This window comes from Lagenorhynchus albirostris, chromosome 18, assembly GCF_949774975.1.
Source record: "Lagenorhynchus albirostris chromosome 18, mLagAlb1.1, whole genome shotgun sequence".
Lineage (NCBI taxonomy): Eukaryota > Metazoa > Chordata > Mammalia > Artiodactyla > Delphinidae > Lagenorhynchus > Lagenorhynchus albirostris.
Genome location: NC_083112.1, coordinates 6,603,996 through 6,616,709, shown reverse-complemented (window position 1 = coordinate 6,616,709; position 12,714 = coordinate 6,603,996). Strand labels below are relative to the sequence as shown.

Below are 12,714 nucleotides of genomic sequence, written 5' to 3'. Positions count from 1 at the left end.
GCCCCTGTCACCCACCGCAGACCTTCCCCGCTGTGTTGTCCCCTCTCCCCCATCCCCCCTGTGCTTTTCGTTCCCTTCTGTTGTTTCCTTCCCTCCTTCCACGTGCCCACACGTTGGGTCTCCATCAGCATCAGCCGGTCCCCTCCACGCCACAGTTTTTTTTTTAACTTAAAGCTCTTGCACTTGGTCCTCCTGACATCTGGGGGATGTGAATCTGGCTTGGAGAAGAACTTCCTTCAACTCAGATTTTGTTCCTTGCCGTGAGTCTCCGTCCCCACGATGGCCCACGTCCCGAAACGCTCTTTTTTTGGACCCCCTTGGACCACATCTGGTTGAGAGGGCCCTGTCGTGGGCCCTCTGCTCCCTTCCTTGTGAAACCTGCATGCGCTCTAGAGCCTTGGGGGCTCCTGGGGGGAGTCCCCCACATGGCCGTAGGAGAGCTGAAGTGAATTTGCTGACTCGTGGGCCCCCCCCCGGTCTGTGTGTCCCACAGGGGCGCGCCCTAGCGAGGACCTACTTTCTCTAGCCCGGGACACGTGTGGACCACGGGGCATCATTCTCCCACGGGAAGGGCAGATGTCACTCTAGGTGGCTCCCATGTCTGGGACTGTTGTAAAGATCGCTTAAAGGAAAAGCACAAGTATGGGCAATAAAATTTCAATATTAAGACTTTCCCCAAAGGATTTATGAACTTAGTGTCTACCGCAGCCTACGTCTGACCTCTTCCCCTCCCTCCCACGAGCCATTAAGCGGACTTTTTCAGTGATGGGACTGTCATGATGTTTGAGAGTAAAAAAAAAATCATCCAGTTCCCACTTGCCCACCTTTGTCAGACGCCTTGAACATAGCATCTTTCTCTCTGCAGTCGGGACCATTGGTCACTTGGCTCCTATTGTTATATAGTGATCACCAGAATAAAACTTGGGTATGAAATTCTGTGGGAAAGGGGCAGATTTTCTTTGCTTTTCTGAGAGGATAACACATAAGGTAAGTGCTCTTTAATAATAAATGAATCGGGAGTAAGACAGATCTGAGGCTCTTGCTGTTACAGGATTTCTGTCAAAAACTGAAAGTGTAGGTGTCGACCGTTGCACAAATTCCTCCCCACGTGAGAGGGTAACGTAATTTCCAGATAATCCTTTCAAAGTATTTGGTGACTGCGTAAATCCCAGCAGCAGGAAGTCCGCATGACCCTGATGTTGCCGGTGTTGACGTGGTTAGACGGGTTTTACACGGAGAGGTTTCATTTGGTCTCACTGCTGGCTGAGTGCCCACCTTAGGAGTCCAGGCGTGAATGAGTCGTGCCGTAATGTGTACAAAATGCCGCCAGGCGATGCCACCCGGAGAACAGTTTTTGCACGACTCCCAAAGAGACAGAAAGGACATTTCTTTAAAATAAACCTGAACAAGGTTAGCGAGCATCTCATTTTCTCCCACCCTGGAAAGTAGAAACAGACAGCGTACTTGCATTTTCCTCGTTCTCAGCGCTGGGCCTCAGCAGCTGCGTTTCTGTCCCAGTGGCTTCCAAGGAAGTTGGGTTTGTCCTTTCCCCAGACAGCAGGGAGCACCGAGGAAGTAACCAAGGTGAAACTAACGGGCCCCCCTGTGCTCCCGTCCCCTGGCACCCGGAGCACTTCCCTCCGGCTCCTGTGAGGGAGGAACAGCCCAGGACCCTTCGTGAGGAACGGGGGCGCTGTGTCCCTGCTTAGAAGTCCACTGCCTCCCTGGAGTCTCGGTCTGTGGGCTCCACCAAGAAGTCCCTTTCACATACGGTTGAAAACCTGTGTCTAAAATCGGTATCTAAATTGACAGAATTTGATGCCCCGCCCCCTTTATTTTGAAGATGGTGCGGGGGCCCCCCAGGGTTAGTGAGTGGGTTCTTGGAGAGGGTGTCCGCCTGTGCCGGTGATACCACCCAGGGGCATGTGGCACACGCACTGCAGCTGCGCGTCCAGGGGGGTCATTCCGGCCTAAAGTGAGGTCACCGGGCTCTCGGTAAAGTGTCCCCAGGCTCCAGTGTGCCCCTCGCCAGGCGTCCCAGTCGGGTCACTCCGGCAGCTCTTGCTTCTGCTCCAGACGGCAGCACATCTGGAAAGGCGTGTGCGCTGTGGACCCAGCCCTTGCAAAGAGCCCAGGGCACAGCGTGTCTGGTCGTTCAGAGGGAGGCAGGTGCCTCCTGGGCCCTGGGGCTACTTTCCTCTGTGAAGCTGAGGAAAGAAAACGCTATTTAACTGCACTGTCTTTGCTCTGCACTTGGTTTAGGGGAGAGAATCCGTCTGTTATGAACCAACGACTACATCCAGGAGAGGACGCGAGCAGGTCAGCGCTCTCTCCAAATGTCAGTCCCATTTACCAGCCAAGTTGGAAACAATGCCAGTAATCGGGAGCGTTCACACTCCGCTCCCCTTGAAGGTTCCTGGCTTCTTAAACTACTCCCCTCCCTCCCCAAGATGATGCTGAGCAGTTGTGTGCCGCATCTTCACACATTCCTCTCCTGCTAAGGGTTGTGTTGAAATGGTGCGTCTGCCCTTCTGACTCGTTATCCAAGCAGTGGTTTAGTAAAGGCTTTGCTGTTGTTCACAGCCTGACCTGAATGAATCCAGGTAAATCCTGGGAGGAAGAAAGGGAAAGGCAGGCCCAGGAGGACTCGCGCCCTGGGCTCCCCGGACAGCACCGGAGCCCCGGCAGGTCCTCACTGCCCGACCGAGCATCGGCAGCTGGCCCGTGAGTGGCCGGAAACCCCCCGGGCGCCATTGCTCCTTTGCGTGTCTCCTGGTCTGTCCCTGCCCTCTCAGCTCTTATCAGCGCCTGTGTCTGTGATTTTCCTGCTCCACTGCTGTTCCACTAACAAGGTCTTTTTCCCTCATTTCCTCCCACTTCCTCCCCACCTCACTGACGGTGATATCATTTCCCGCCCCCCACCCCCGCCAACGCCAGACCCAGATGTGGAGCCTCCCCCGCACCTTCCGAGCTCGTGACCCTGTCCGACACTGGGTGTCTGAGTTGTTTTCCCTCGTCTTTACGAGAAGGAGGTCGGATCGGATGAGTTGATTGCCCACTCTAGCTAAAAACTGAGTCTTGAGAAACTTTATCTCTCCTCTTGGCCTGGCAGGGAGGACCATCCACTGGTCCCTCTGTGACCGGGAGCTGGCCAGTGACATGACCCACGGGGGCCTGGCCTGAGGCTGGGAGGGGGCGGGGCCACAAGGGTGTGGGCGGGCGGTCCAGGGCGCCAGGTGGTTGGGTGTGGACTTGGCTGGACCTGCCGTCTCCATTTAGACCGTTTTGCTTTCCAGTGACTTGCTTACAGCAAAGGTAGGTCAGTAAATACCAATGGATCATAAAGATGAATTTTTAGGAGCTAAAAGTCATGGTGATAGCTTATCTCTGCAGATGCTGTTGTCTGAAAACTATCTTAGCTCACGTTTACAGATCTATAGGAAAGCCGTGAAGCTGGTACAGAGAGTGCCCACGCGCCCTGCACCCACTCTTCTCTCTGGTTAACATCTTACACTAGTGTGGTATTTTAGTTACGATTAACGAGCCGATATTGATACAGCGGAAGTCCACACTTTATTCAGACCGCCTTAGTTTTCCCTGCCATCCTCCTTCTGTTCCGGGATCCCATCCCCTCCCACGTGACGTGTGGCGTCTTGTCTCCTTGGGCTCCCCCTGCTCGAGACGGTTCTCCGACCTTCCTTGTTTTCGATGACTCCTGACGATTGGTCGGGTGTTTCGAAGCGAGTTCATCTCGCCTGTGATTCATTCGTCTGATCTTTTTCTCAGGGTTAGCCTGGGCTTATGGGTTTGGGGAGGAGGCTGTCAGAGGTAAAGGCCCTTCTTATCACATCATATGGTCAACTATAACTTGTCACTGTTGATGTCGACCTTGGCCAGCTGGCCGGGGCCGTGTCTGTCAGCGTTTAAATCACTGTCCTGGGATGCTGTTCACGGTGTGGGTGGCATCCTGGGACCCCCACTGGGTGTGTCCCGTGTGAAAGTCGGGGGCCGGGAGCCGTATGTGCACGGGGGCCCCCTCTTGGCCTGTGATCAGGGGTGCATCACATAGCACTTTGGGCCAACATTTTGGTCCAGGGAAGTGCTTCCCCGGGTAGTGACGGTTACAAGGAGCCCTGACTTGTTAGCAATTCAGCGCTTTTCTGCTCTGGACCTAACTCTGTGTTACAGTGGAGACGGCTTGACCCCTGCCATCTCAGAGGATCCCAGGAAGGTCTCTAAACGGCATTGTCATTGCTATTCAGGGCCTCTGGGTCCTAATAATTAAATTAAAATGTGGTTTGGTTTTCTTTCCCCAGCAGCCCACTTGGAATGGCGTCTTGCTTTTCCTGGCAAATCGCACGATTATTGAGGGCAGGAATGACGTCCTCAACGTGTGCCTCTCGTGCTCCTTCTGCCCGTAGGAGGCTCTTGGTTAAGAACTGAAATCAGTGCGGAGGCTCAGCGACCAGAGTCCAGTCGGCCGGCGTGGGCCTCCGGGCGTTTCTCCCGCTGGTTAAGCCTGAGACCGGGAAGCCGTGGGTGGGTGTTGTGACCACGGGCCGTGGAATCGTGACGTGCAAGGCCTTAGCTGTAGATGACGGCACGGGCGCACCTCGCCGTCCGGCTGCGATGAAGGGTTGATGGTGAGAGCGGGGCGGCGCTGACACACACCTTGTTCTTTCTCTCGGCAGGTTTGAGCCGCAGGATGGGGTGCAAGGCGCTGGTGGGCGTCGGGCAGCAGATGCTGCGGCGGAAGGTGGTGGACTGCAGCTGGGAGGAGAGCCGGCTGTCCCGCTGCCTCAACACGTTCGACCTGGTGGCGCTGGGGGTGGGCAGCACGCTGGGGGCCGGCGTCTACGTGCTGGCCGGGGCCGTGGCCCGGGAGAACGCGGGGCCCGCCATCGTCATCTCCTTCCTGGTGGCCGCGCTGGCCTCCGTGCTGGCCGGCCTCTGCTACGGCGAGTTTGGCGCTCGGGTCCCCAAGACGGGCTCGGCCTACCTCTACAGCTACGTCACCGTGGGTGAGCTCTGGGCTTTCATCACCGGCTGGAACCTCATCCTCTCCTACATCATCGGTAGGTCCGGGAGGCCCGGAGCCTGCCCCCTGCCGCCTCGGCTGTTCCCACCCCAGCCGTGGGCCGCGCCCCGCTCAGCTCCCTAGACACACAGAGTCTGGCGCCTCCCCGGCACCTGCGCCTCGCTGAACTGCTACACACTTTCCCTTTTCCTCTAACGCAAGGCGGAGGCCACCCTCGGGCATCACTGCCCTTGCTTTTTAATGATCAAGTACATGGGATGACCTTAGTGGGGACAAGCCAGGCCAGCAAGGAGGCCAGTCCTGTTAGCACGACAGACACAATCAGTAGGGTGTTTGTATCTAGTTAAAAAGGACGTAGTCTCTTTCAGTATTTTTTTTCTGATTACTTGAGTAAATACATCACTGATACAGAAAAATTTAGGAAATGTAGAAGAGCGCAAAGAAGAAAGTAGAAATTACCCACTCTGACAGCCTGGAGAAATTAATTCTCTTATTCATTCATCCTTTCAGCGAACGTTTATCAGGTACCTCCTCTGTGCCCGGCATCCCGCTCAATGTTAGACCCTGTGGAGGAGCCGGGTGACCTCCGTTCACAGAGTTTAGGGATGTAACACGGTTAATATTTTTGTGAACCTGAATGTATATTTTTCTGTCTAGCGTGTCTCTGTACTTGTAAAACAATATATAGTGTACATTTTTCATAGCGTTAGTTATTTTTCCATAGTAATATTCTTTTTTTTTCTTTCTGTACGTTTATTTATTTTATTTTTGGCTGCGTTGGGTCTTCATTGCTGTGCGCAGGCTTCAGTAGTTGTGTCACACGGGCTCAGTAGTTGTGGCTCGCGGGCTCAGTAGTTGTGGCTCGCGGGCTCTAGAGCACAGGCTCGGTAGTTGTGGCGCACAGGCTTAGTTGCTCCGCGGCATGTGGGATCGTCCCGGACCAGGGCTCGAACCCGTGTCCCCTGCCTTGACAGGTGGATTCTTAACCACTGTGCCACCAGGGAAGCCCCACAGTAATATTCTTGATGATGTACCATTATATAGATTTATATACAGATAATTGATTGGGTGCCTTTGTGGGGTATTTAGATTGTTTCCAGCTGTGTTGTTGTTATAAATAGTAACTTAATGACTTTGGCATAAAAAAGAAAAAGCTGTGCTTTTTCCTTTAAAATGGTCTAAGAAGCAGAATGTCTGGGTCAGCGGGCCTGCGTATCTTCAAGGCCTGTGTTGCCTGCGATCCTCCTGACGGCCAAGGGCCCCTTTTCCTCACGTCCTTGCTGACTCTGGACTTGGCGTCAGCGTTAGAAACAACCAACCAACAAACTAAAACACCAAAAACATAGTCTTTTCTGTGCGATAGGTTTCAGTGTTATTCTCTTTATGTTATTTGTATTTTGATTACAGCCGAAGCTGAATACATCCACTTAAAAGAAACAAACGGCTGAATGTCAGAATAACTGAAGGATACGAGTGGCCGGTTCGCAAACAGAAATAATACAAATGGCCACTAACTGTTCCAGTTCTGCTTTAGCTCTTAGAAGTAATATCAGAAAACTGGGGCGTGGGATGCGTTGAACCCCGTGGGCCCCGCTGGCTCCCGTGCCTGCCCTCTGGGAAGCCGTGTGTGGTGCTGGGCCTCCGCCTGGGCTCCGCCAGGCTCCCTGGGCGACACCCTCCCTTTCTTTCCAGCACCTGCCGAGAGCTTACTCTTCTGGGTTGGAAAATAAAATTCCTAATCACGTTTTTCTCAGTGCAGCACCAAAACTTGCAACCATACACGTCCTTACAAGCTGCAGCCTCTCGGTGGGAACGCAGCTATTTTAAAGGGGCCGTTATGTTTCCAGAGGATTTACCTGCGAATAAAACAGAATGGTGAACGTGAAGCACCTGCAGCTTCTGGACCAGCAGGTGGCGACGGGGTCTTGGCCAGAGTGGTGGTGTCGTGTGAGACGCACCCCCGTGCTACTGCAGGCAGCTCTCGGCCTCACCTCCTGAGCAAGGGCAGCTTTTCTATCAAATGTGTTTCTTTTAAAAGCCACGATTCAAGGGTGGGGAGGGGGTAGGCTGGCAGGAAAAGCTGGGCAGCCCTGTTGGCAGCGAGCTGGCCTCTGGGGCAGGAGAGGTAGTGACCTGTTGCTTCACTGGGTTGTGGCCTCGAAGGACAGAACTCGTCATAGGCTGGCTACTCGGGATGAAGAAATGTGGTTTCCTTTTTGAGTTGTTGGAAGAACACTTAGCGTGAGACCAGACGGTGAAATGGAGTCCTGCAGGTCACTCTGGCCAAGTTCTGTGGAAGATCCAGACCACGGTCACCAGCAGGACCCCCTTTGAAGATAAAGAAACTTTTTGTGGATATTGGAACTTTAGCGACATTTCCCGGGAAGCATTGCTGGAAGAGCAGTGCCGTTATTCAGATTAAGAGACAGAGACAGAGAGCAGTCAGCTGCTCTTGGCCTTTGGGGTGCTGGACGCCGCACCCAGCACGTCGGGCAGACCCTCGGGGCCACGGCCCGCGTCAGTGGTGCCCGCCCGGGCCCGGAGCAGCAGAGGCAGGGGTGAGCGGGGACTTCGCTGCTGGCGTGGAGCCAGCCCCGAGCCGCCGCCCTTAGTCCCCCGCAGCGGGAGGCAGGCCTGTCGGCTCTGCTGCTGGGGTCTTAGGGGAGGCGCTTCCTGAGGAGCGTGGCCCCTGCTCACTGCAGCCCAGGAGCGGGTCGTGAAGTCACCTGAACGGTTCGCCCTCAGGAGTTCTTGTCGGATGAGATCAAATAAGTAGAAGTCAGTACTGCCAGAGTGCCTCTCTGTGCTCAGGGTAACATTAGTTTGTTAGACTTTTATTGTAATTGAGTTCCATGTACGTTCGAAACGCATGCTATACACGTCGTATTGATTGTGATGGAAAACGGGTTTCTTGCCAGGCTCCACTTCTCACGTCTCTGCAAACACTAACTGACGCTCACTTCCGAGTGAGCACATCCCGGGGTCCGGCGGCTGCCGCTGGACCCCCGTGCGCCGGCTGCGATCCCTACGTGAGTGCCGCCGGTGCCGAGCTTGGTGACAGGTGCTCCGTTAACTGTTTCCCTTCAGTTTCGTCTGACGGTGTGTTTCGTGGCAGGTACTTCGAGCGTAGCCAGAGCCTGGAGCGCAACGTTTGACGAGCTGATTGGCAAACCCATCGGGGAGTTCTCGCGGACGCACATGGCCCTGAACGCGCCCGGGGTGCTGGCCGAAAACCCGGACATATTTGCCGTGATCATAATTCTCATCTTAACAGGTAAAGCCACACACCGGAAGGCACTGGGTTGGAGCGAGGGGTCCAAGGTGTAGGACAGGCTCCCATTAAGTTGCTTTCTTCCTTTTCTCTTTCTCCCATCCCCCCATTTTCTTCTCCTTTTTGTAATTGATACAGACATCTTTTTTGTCAAAATGGCTTCTTAGAGATTCACGTAGGATAGACCTCTTGAATCGGTCGAGTTACGTGTCATTTAATTAAAAGAGAATTTCAGGTGTTTGCGTAACTGTGGAATAAGATTTTGTTAATGCTGCAGGCTTTTTGATACAGAAATACAAATTCTTTGCAGTCAGCGGATGACTACTTGGAAAAGGAAAGTTGGCGTTGGTCAGCCAGGGCGATGTGGAGGAATGAGGGCCTCAGTGTTGGCGAAGGCTCGGGTGGTTTACACCCAACGGCCGGCAAAACACCCTTTAAATAAATAAGCTTCACCACGAAGTTGCTGGTACGGAATTTTAAAATCGCAGACATGGCTTGAACACAGCTGATGGCAGCTTCTTAGTGACACTTATCCGAGTCAGCCACTAGGATGGGAGTTTTGTTTACATAAACATTAAGCTGAAACGCAGATAAATTCTCCTTTGAGGTTAGAAAATCTTGGATGGGTTTTAAAAACAACGTGCCGTATTTTACACACCACATAATTGAAATCATTCCGCACAGGCCAGTCTCAGCAGTATTTCTGGTCCAGCTGGCAGGAACATGTATCAGAAATTAAGTCTGCACGAGTGAGATTTTCATAAACACGAGAGGGAGGGACGCTGAAGAACAAACACGGCGGAGACGTGTTCCCTGTGACGAATTGCTCAATTCTGTCCTAATGCCTGTTTTTCAGAATTCAGTCTATTACGTAGAGCGTCTTTTGTTTTAAAACGTATGAGAGACCTACACGGCAGGGCAGTAGTTTCCAATCAGGTCAGTGGTCACGTGTCACCAGGCACCTTCCCTGCCTCTCTTCTTGCCTAGCCAGAGAGTTCACTACAGAAGCGTGCCCTGCGGCAGTGGTGTCATGTGGCTCCCGTGGGCTTTCATCATTCGGTGTCTTCTTTATCCGGAGTTTACAAGCTGGCACTAGTCTAGCTTATACGTTGTTCTCCGTGCTCTGAGTCCCAGGAGGACCCGTACGCGGCAGGGGTCCCACAGCCCAGGTGGCTGTCACTGCTAGCGCCCCCTAGCAGTGAGCGCATGACTCCTCTTCTGGGAAACTCTCACCCTCCCGAGAATCCAAGCAAAGTGTCTCTTGGAGGAAATGAAATCCTGCCCCTGAGGGTGGCTCTGGGGGATGGAGGTTCAGGAAGAGGGAGGGCTCTCTTCCTCCTCGGGGAGGGAGGGCCTTGCTCTCGGGGGCCGTTGGCTGACACGTCGCGGCCTCTGCTGGTGCCCCTGGCCCGGCGTCTCGAGTCCAGAGGGGATCTGGAAGGCCAGCCTTGATGGCCTTGTTCAGCACCCCCGCAGACCTTGGTTATTTTGATCCCTGCCTCTAGAATGAGAATGAATTCAGCCCCATTTCCTCCTCGGAGGTCTGACGCTGCTTGGATTCTTCCTAAGTCACCCTCTCGTCCCCGTCCCCATCCCAGAAGGACGTGCCTGGCGCGAGGTTCACACTGAGAGAGTTTCTGTTGACGCGCTTTACAGGACTGCTGACCCTGGGCGTGAAGGAGTCGGCCATGGTCAACAAGGTCTTCACGTGTGTCAACGTTCTGGTGCTGGGCTTCATCATGGTGTCGGGATTCGTGAAAGGATCCATTAAAAACTGGCAGCTCACGGAGGAGGATTTCCAGAACACATCTGGCCACCTCTGCCTGAACAAGTGAGTGTTGCTCTGTGTCTGGGTGCGTGACAGTCATGAGGTTGGTGATGCCGTCGGCTGTGACAATACGAGTCTTTTTTTATTTTTAGTGTAATTTGAACTAGAACGTTTTGTTATTATTTAATTGTTTTTTTGGCAGTCAGTTAGCTGAGGGTGTTTGATTTGTTTGAAGTTTGGGTTAAGTTTTCTTTCCTTGTGCGTGACTAAGGAAGGTGTCGGGGAAACAGCATCCTCGTTCTAATTCCAGGACTGTGCGTGGTTGGGGCCCATGGTCAGACTCACTCAGGAATCCCTTTCCCCTCATATTTCCCTCATGATCAAGCTCTGAATTTTGCTTTCAGAAAAGATTTTCTCTGCAGCACCGTGGCGGGAGCTACTTTATCTGGAAATGCCTTCCTATTTGATGCCCCAGAACAAAGAAGTAATATGTGGAACTTTCCTCACAGGCTTTTTTCAGAGGTTTTCAGAACTACTGAAGTATCAGAATGTGATTATGATAATCTCTTTCACTCTCACTCAGCTTGTGTTGCGTCAGCCCTGAGAGACCGTGGCCCCATCTCCCTTCCGTATCTGGGGCTCAGGACACCCAGGGCTGGAGGCAGGTGCCTGGCCAGCTCCCCAGGCCTCTGGGTGCACCCTTACCGACAGGCTCATCTTATCCAGGAAACAAAAGCCAGACGTGGAAACGGGCCTTTCTGATCTTTTGTCAGATTTTTGGGTAAATTTTAGGGTCCTAGGATGGAGAGTGGGGAGTTTTCATTTTGTTTTAATTGTGGCTGAAGGTTAAACGGCTCTGATGAAGAGACCTTCCTAACAGTGCAGTGGCTTTAAAATGATGTGTCAGGTCCTGGAATGAACAGTCGGGGGGCGGGGCTGGCCAGCGAGACCACACGCTGGCTTTCAGGGACCACCAGATCATCCGCCCGGCTGTCCCGTCAGCCCTGAGGACGCCGTCTTCGTGCGCCTGGTTGCATCTGGGCTGTGGGCACAGGCATGGCCCAGCTCTCCCACGAGGGGACAGAGCGTGAGGACAGTGCGCTCAGATCCGGAAAACCCACCCCACCCGCACAGGCACCCGCGCCCTTCACCTGCTGCACGGGAGGCAGGGGCGGTTTTTCTCCACTGAGACAGTTCACCCTTTCTAACCGCGGCATCTCTGGAAATGCTTGTTTTCAGACATGAGCTGCTGGTAAACGTGCAGGACTTTGCATTTTGGTCCTGGGCGGGCGGGGACCGCCGCGCCTGGCGGGCAGCTGAGCCATGCTCTGGGGGTCCCGGGGGAGAGGCTGCGGTCGCCGGTTCCTCCCCTTCCTGACGGGCACCCTGCCTTGCGGTCCCTGCCCCACACAAATCAGTGTTTAGCCGGGGCGTCTGGAAAGGGCTTGGTGGCCCCTTGCAGCCCTGGCTGTGAAAAGCAGGGAGGCCCGTCGCCCAGGAGTATGGCGGCTGTGACCGCTGTCCCAGGACCCGTTCACCGTGGGGGGGGCCCGGCCGCAGCGGGGCAGCTGGGATGGTTCCTGTTGGGGACCACGGAGCGGGTGCTGGCCTCTTGACCGTGGCTCTCTCTTCCAGTGACACGGAGGAGGGGAAACCTGGCGTCGGGGGGTTCATGCCCTTCGGGTTCTCCGGTGTCCTGTCGGGGGCAGCCACCTGCTTCTACGCGTTCGTGGGCTTCGACTGCATCGCCACCACAGGTACGCCCGCCCCCCTCGGCCCACCCGGGCCCACCTGGCCAGGTCGCTGCTTCCCTTCCCGGGCGCGCGTGCGTGCCCGTTGCCGCTCTCTCCCTCCTGGGTACCGTGTGCGTGCGCACCTTCCTGCTAATCTTCCGCTTCATCACTCCCCGAGTGGCAGGCCTGACGGGAAGCGGCACCCTGAACGAGACCACCAGTCCCCTGCGGGCCGGGAGGATGGCATTAGCTGCGGCTGATTGCAGACCTGTGCACCCTCCGGGAGACATAGGGCCGCTAAAAACACCGTCGTCCTGGTGACTGAACAGGCCGGGCTCCCGGGCCTCCCGCGTGTTCTCTGCTAAAGGCGGCGAGTCTTCCTTGCCGACCATCAGTGTGAAGGCCGAGAACACTGTCCCTGGGCTTGTGGGTGTCGTGGTCTGTGGTGCCGGGGGAAGGCCCTGGTCCCCACAGGGCCGCGTGCCATGGGGTGGTCCCGAGCCCCCCAGCTGACCCCTTGCTCCTTGCAGGGGAGGAGGTCAAGAACCCCCAGAAGGCCATCCCCGTGGGCATCGTCGCGTCCCTTCTCATCTGCTTCGTCGCCTACTTCGGGGTGTCGGCCGCCCTCACGCTCATGATGCCCTACTTCTGCCTGGACAAGGACAGCCCCCTGCCAGACGCCTTCAAGCACGTGGGCTGGGAGGGCGCCAAGTACGCAGTGGCCATCGGCTCCCTCTGTGCCCTTTCCACCAGGTGAGGAAGCGGAAACTCCCGGGAAGGCGGGTCTGCTGTGAATATTCCTCTTGTCCCTTGAAATAGAGCCAAACCCCAGCCCTGATCGTGTGGCTTCTCCCCTCGTGCTGCTGTCGGTCACCCCAAGGGCTGTTTGTGTTACTGACATTTC

The 12,714-nt window shown here is 54.9% G+C and overlaps 1 protein-coding gene across 9 annotated transcripts in view; it reads left to right on the top strand.

Annotated features, from left to right (window-relative positions):
- SLC7A1 (solute carrier family 7 member 1) overlaps window positions 1-12,714 on the top strand; it is a 67,280-nt gene that overhangs the window by 43,522 nt on the left and 11,044 nt on the right. For 2 of the 9 annotated variants that reach the window (XR_009536706.1, XM_060128919.1), the window contains exons 3-8: window positions 2,263-2,330; window positions 4,668-5,075; window positions 8,154-8,312; window positions 9,966-10,140; window positions 11,713-11,834; window positions 12,341-12,563. Coding sequence is in view for 8 of the 9 variants with exons in the window: in XM_060128919.1 (XP_059984902.1) it covers window positions 2,282-2,330; window positions 4,668-5,075; window positions 8,154-8,312; window positions 9,966-10,140; window positions 11,713-11,834; window positions 12,341-12,563 (1,136 nt within the window). In the remaining variant the exon portion in view is untranslated. Of the gene's footprint in view, window positions 1-2,262; window positions 2,331-2,589; window positions 2,725-3,265; window positions 4,644-4,667; window positions 5,076-8,153; window positions 8,313-9,965; window positions 10,141-11,712; window positions 11,835-12,340; window positions 12,564-12,714 lie in introns of those variants that run through there. The other 7 variants (XM_060128925.1, XM_060128920.1, XM_060128922.1 and 4 more) reach the window with 6 other exon arrangements.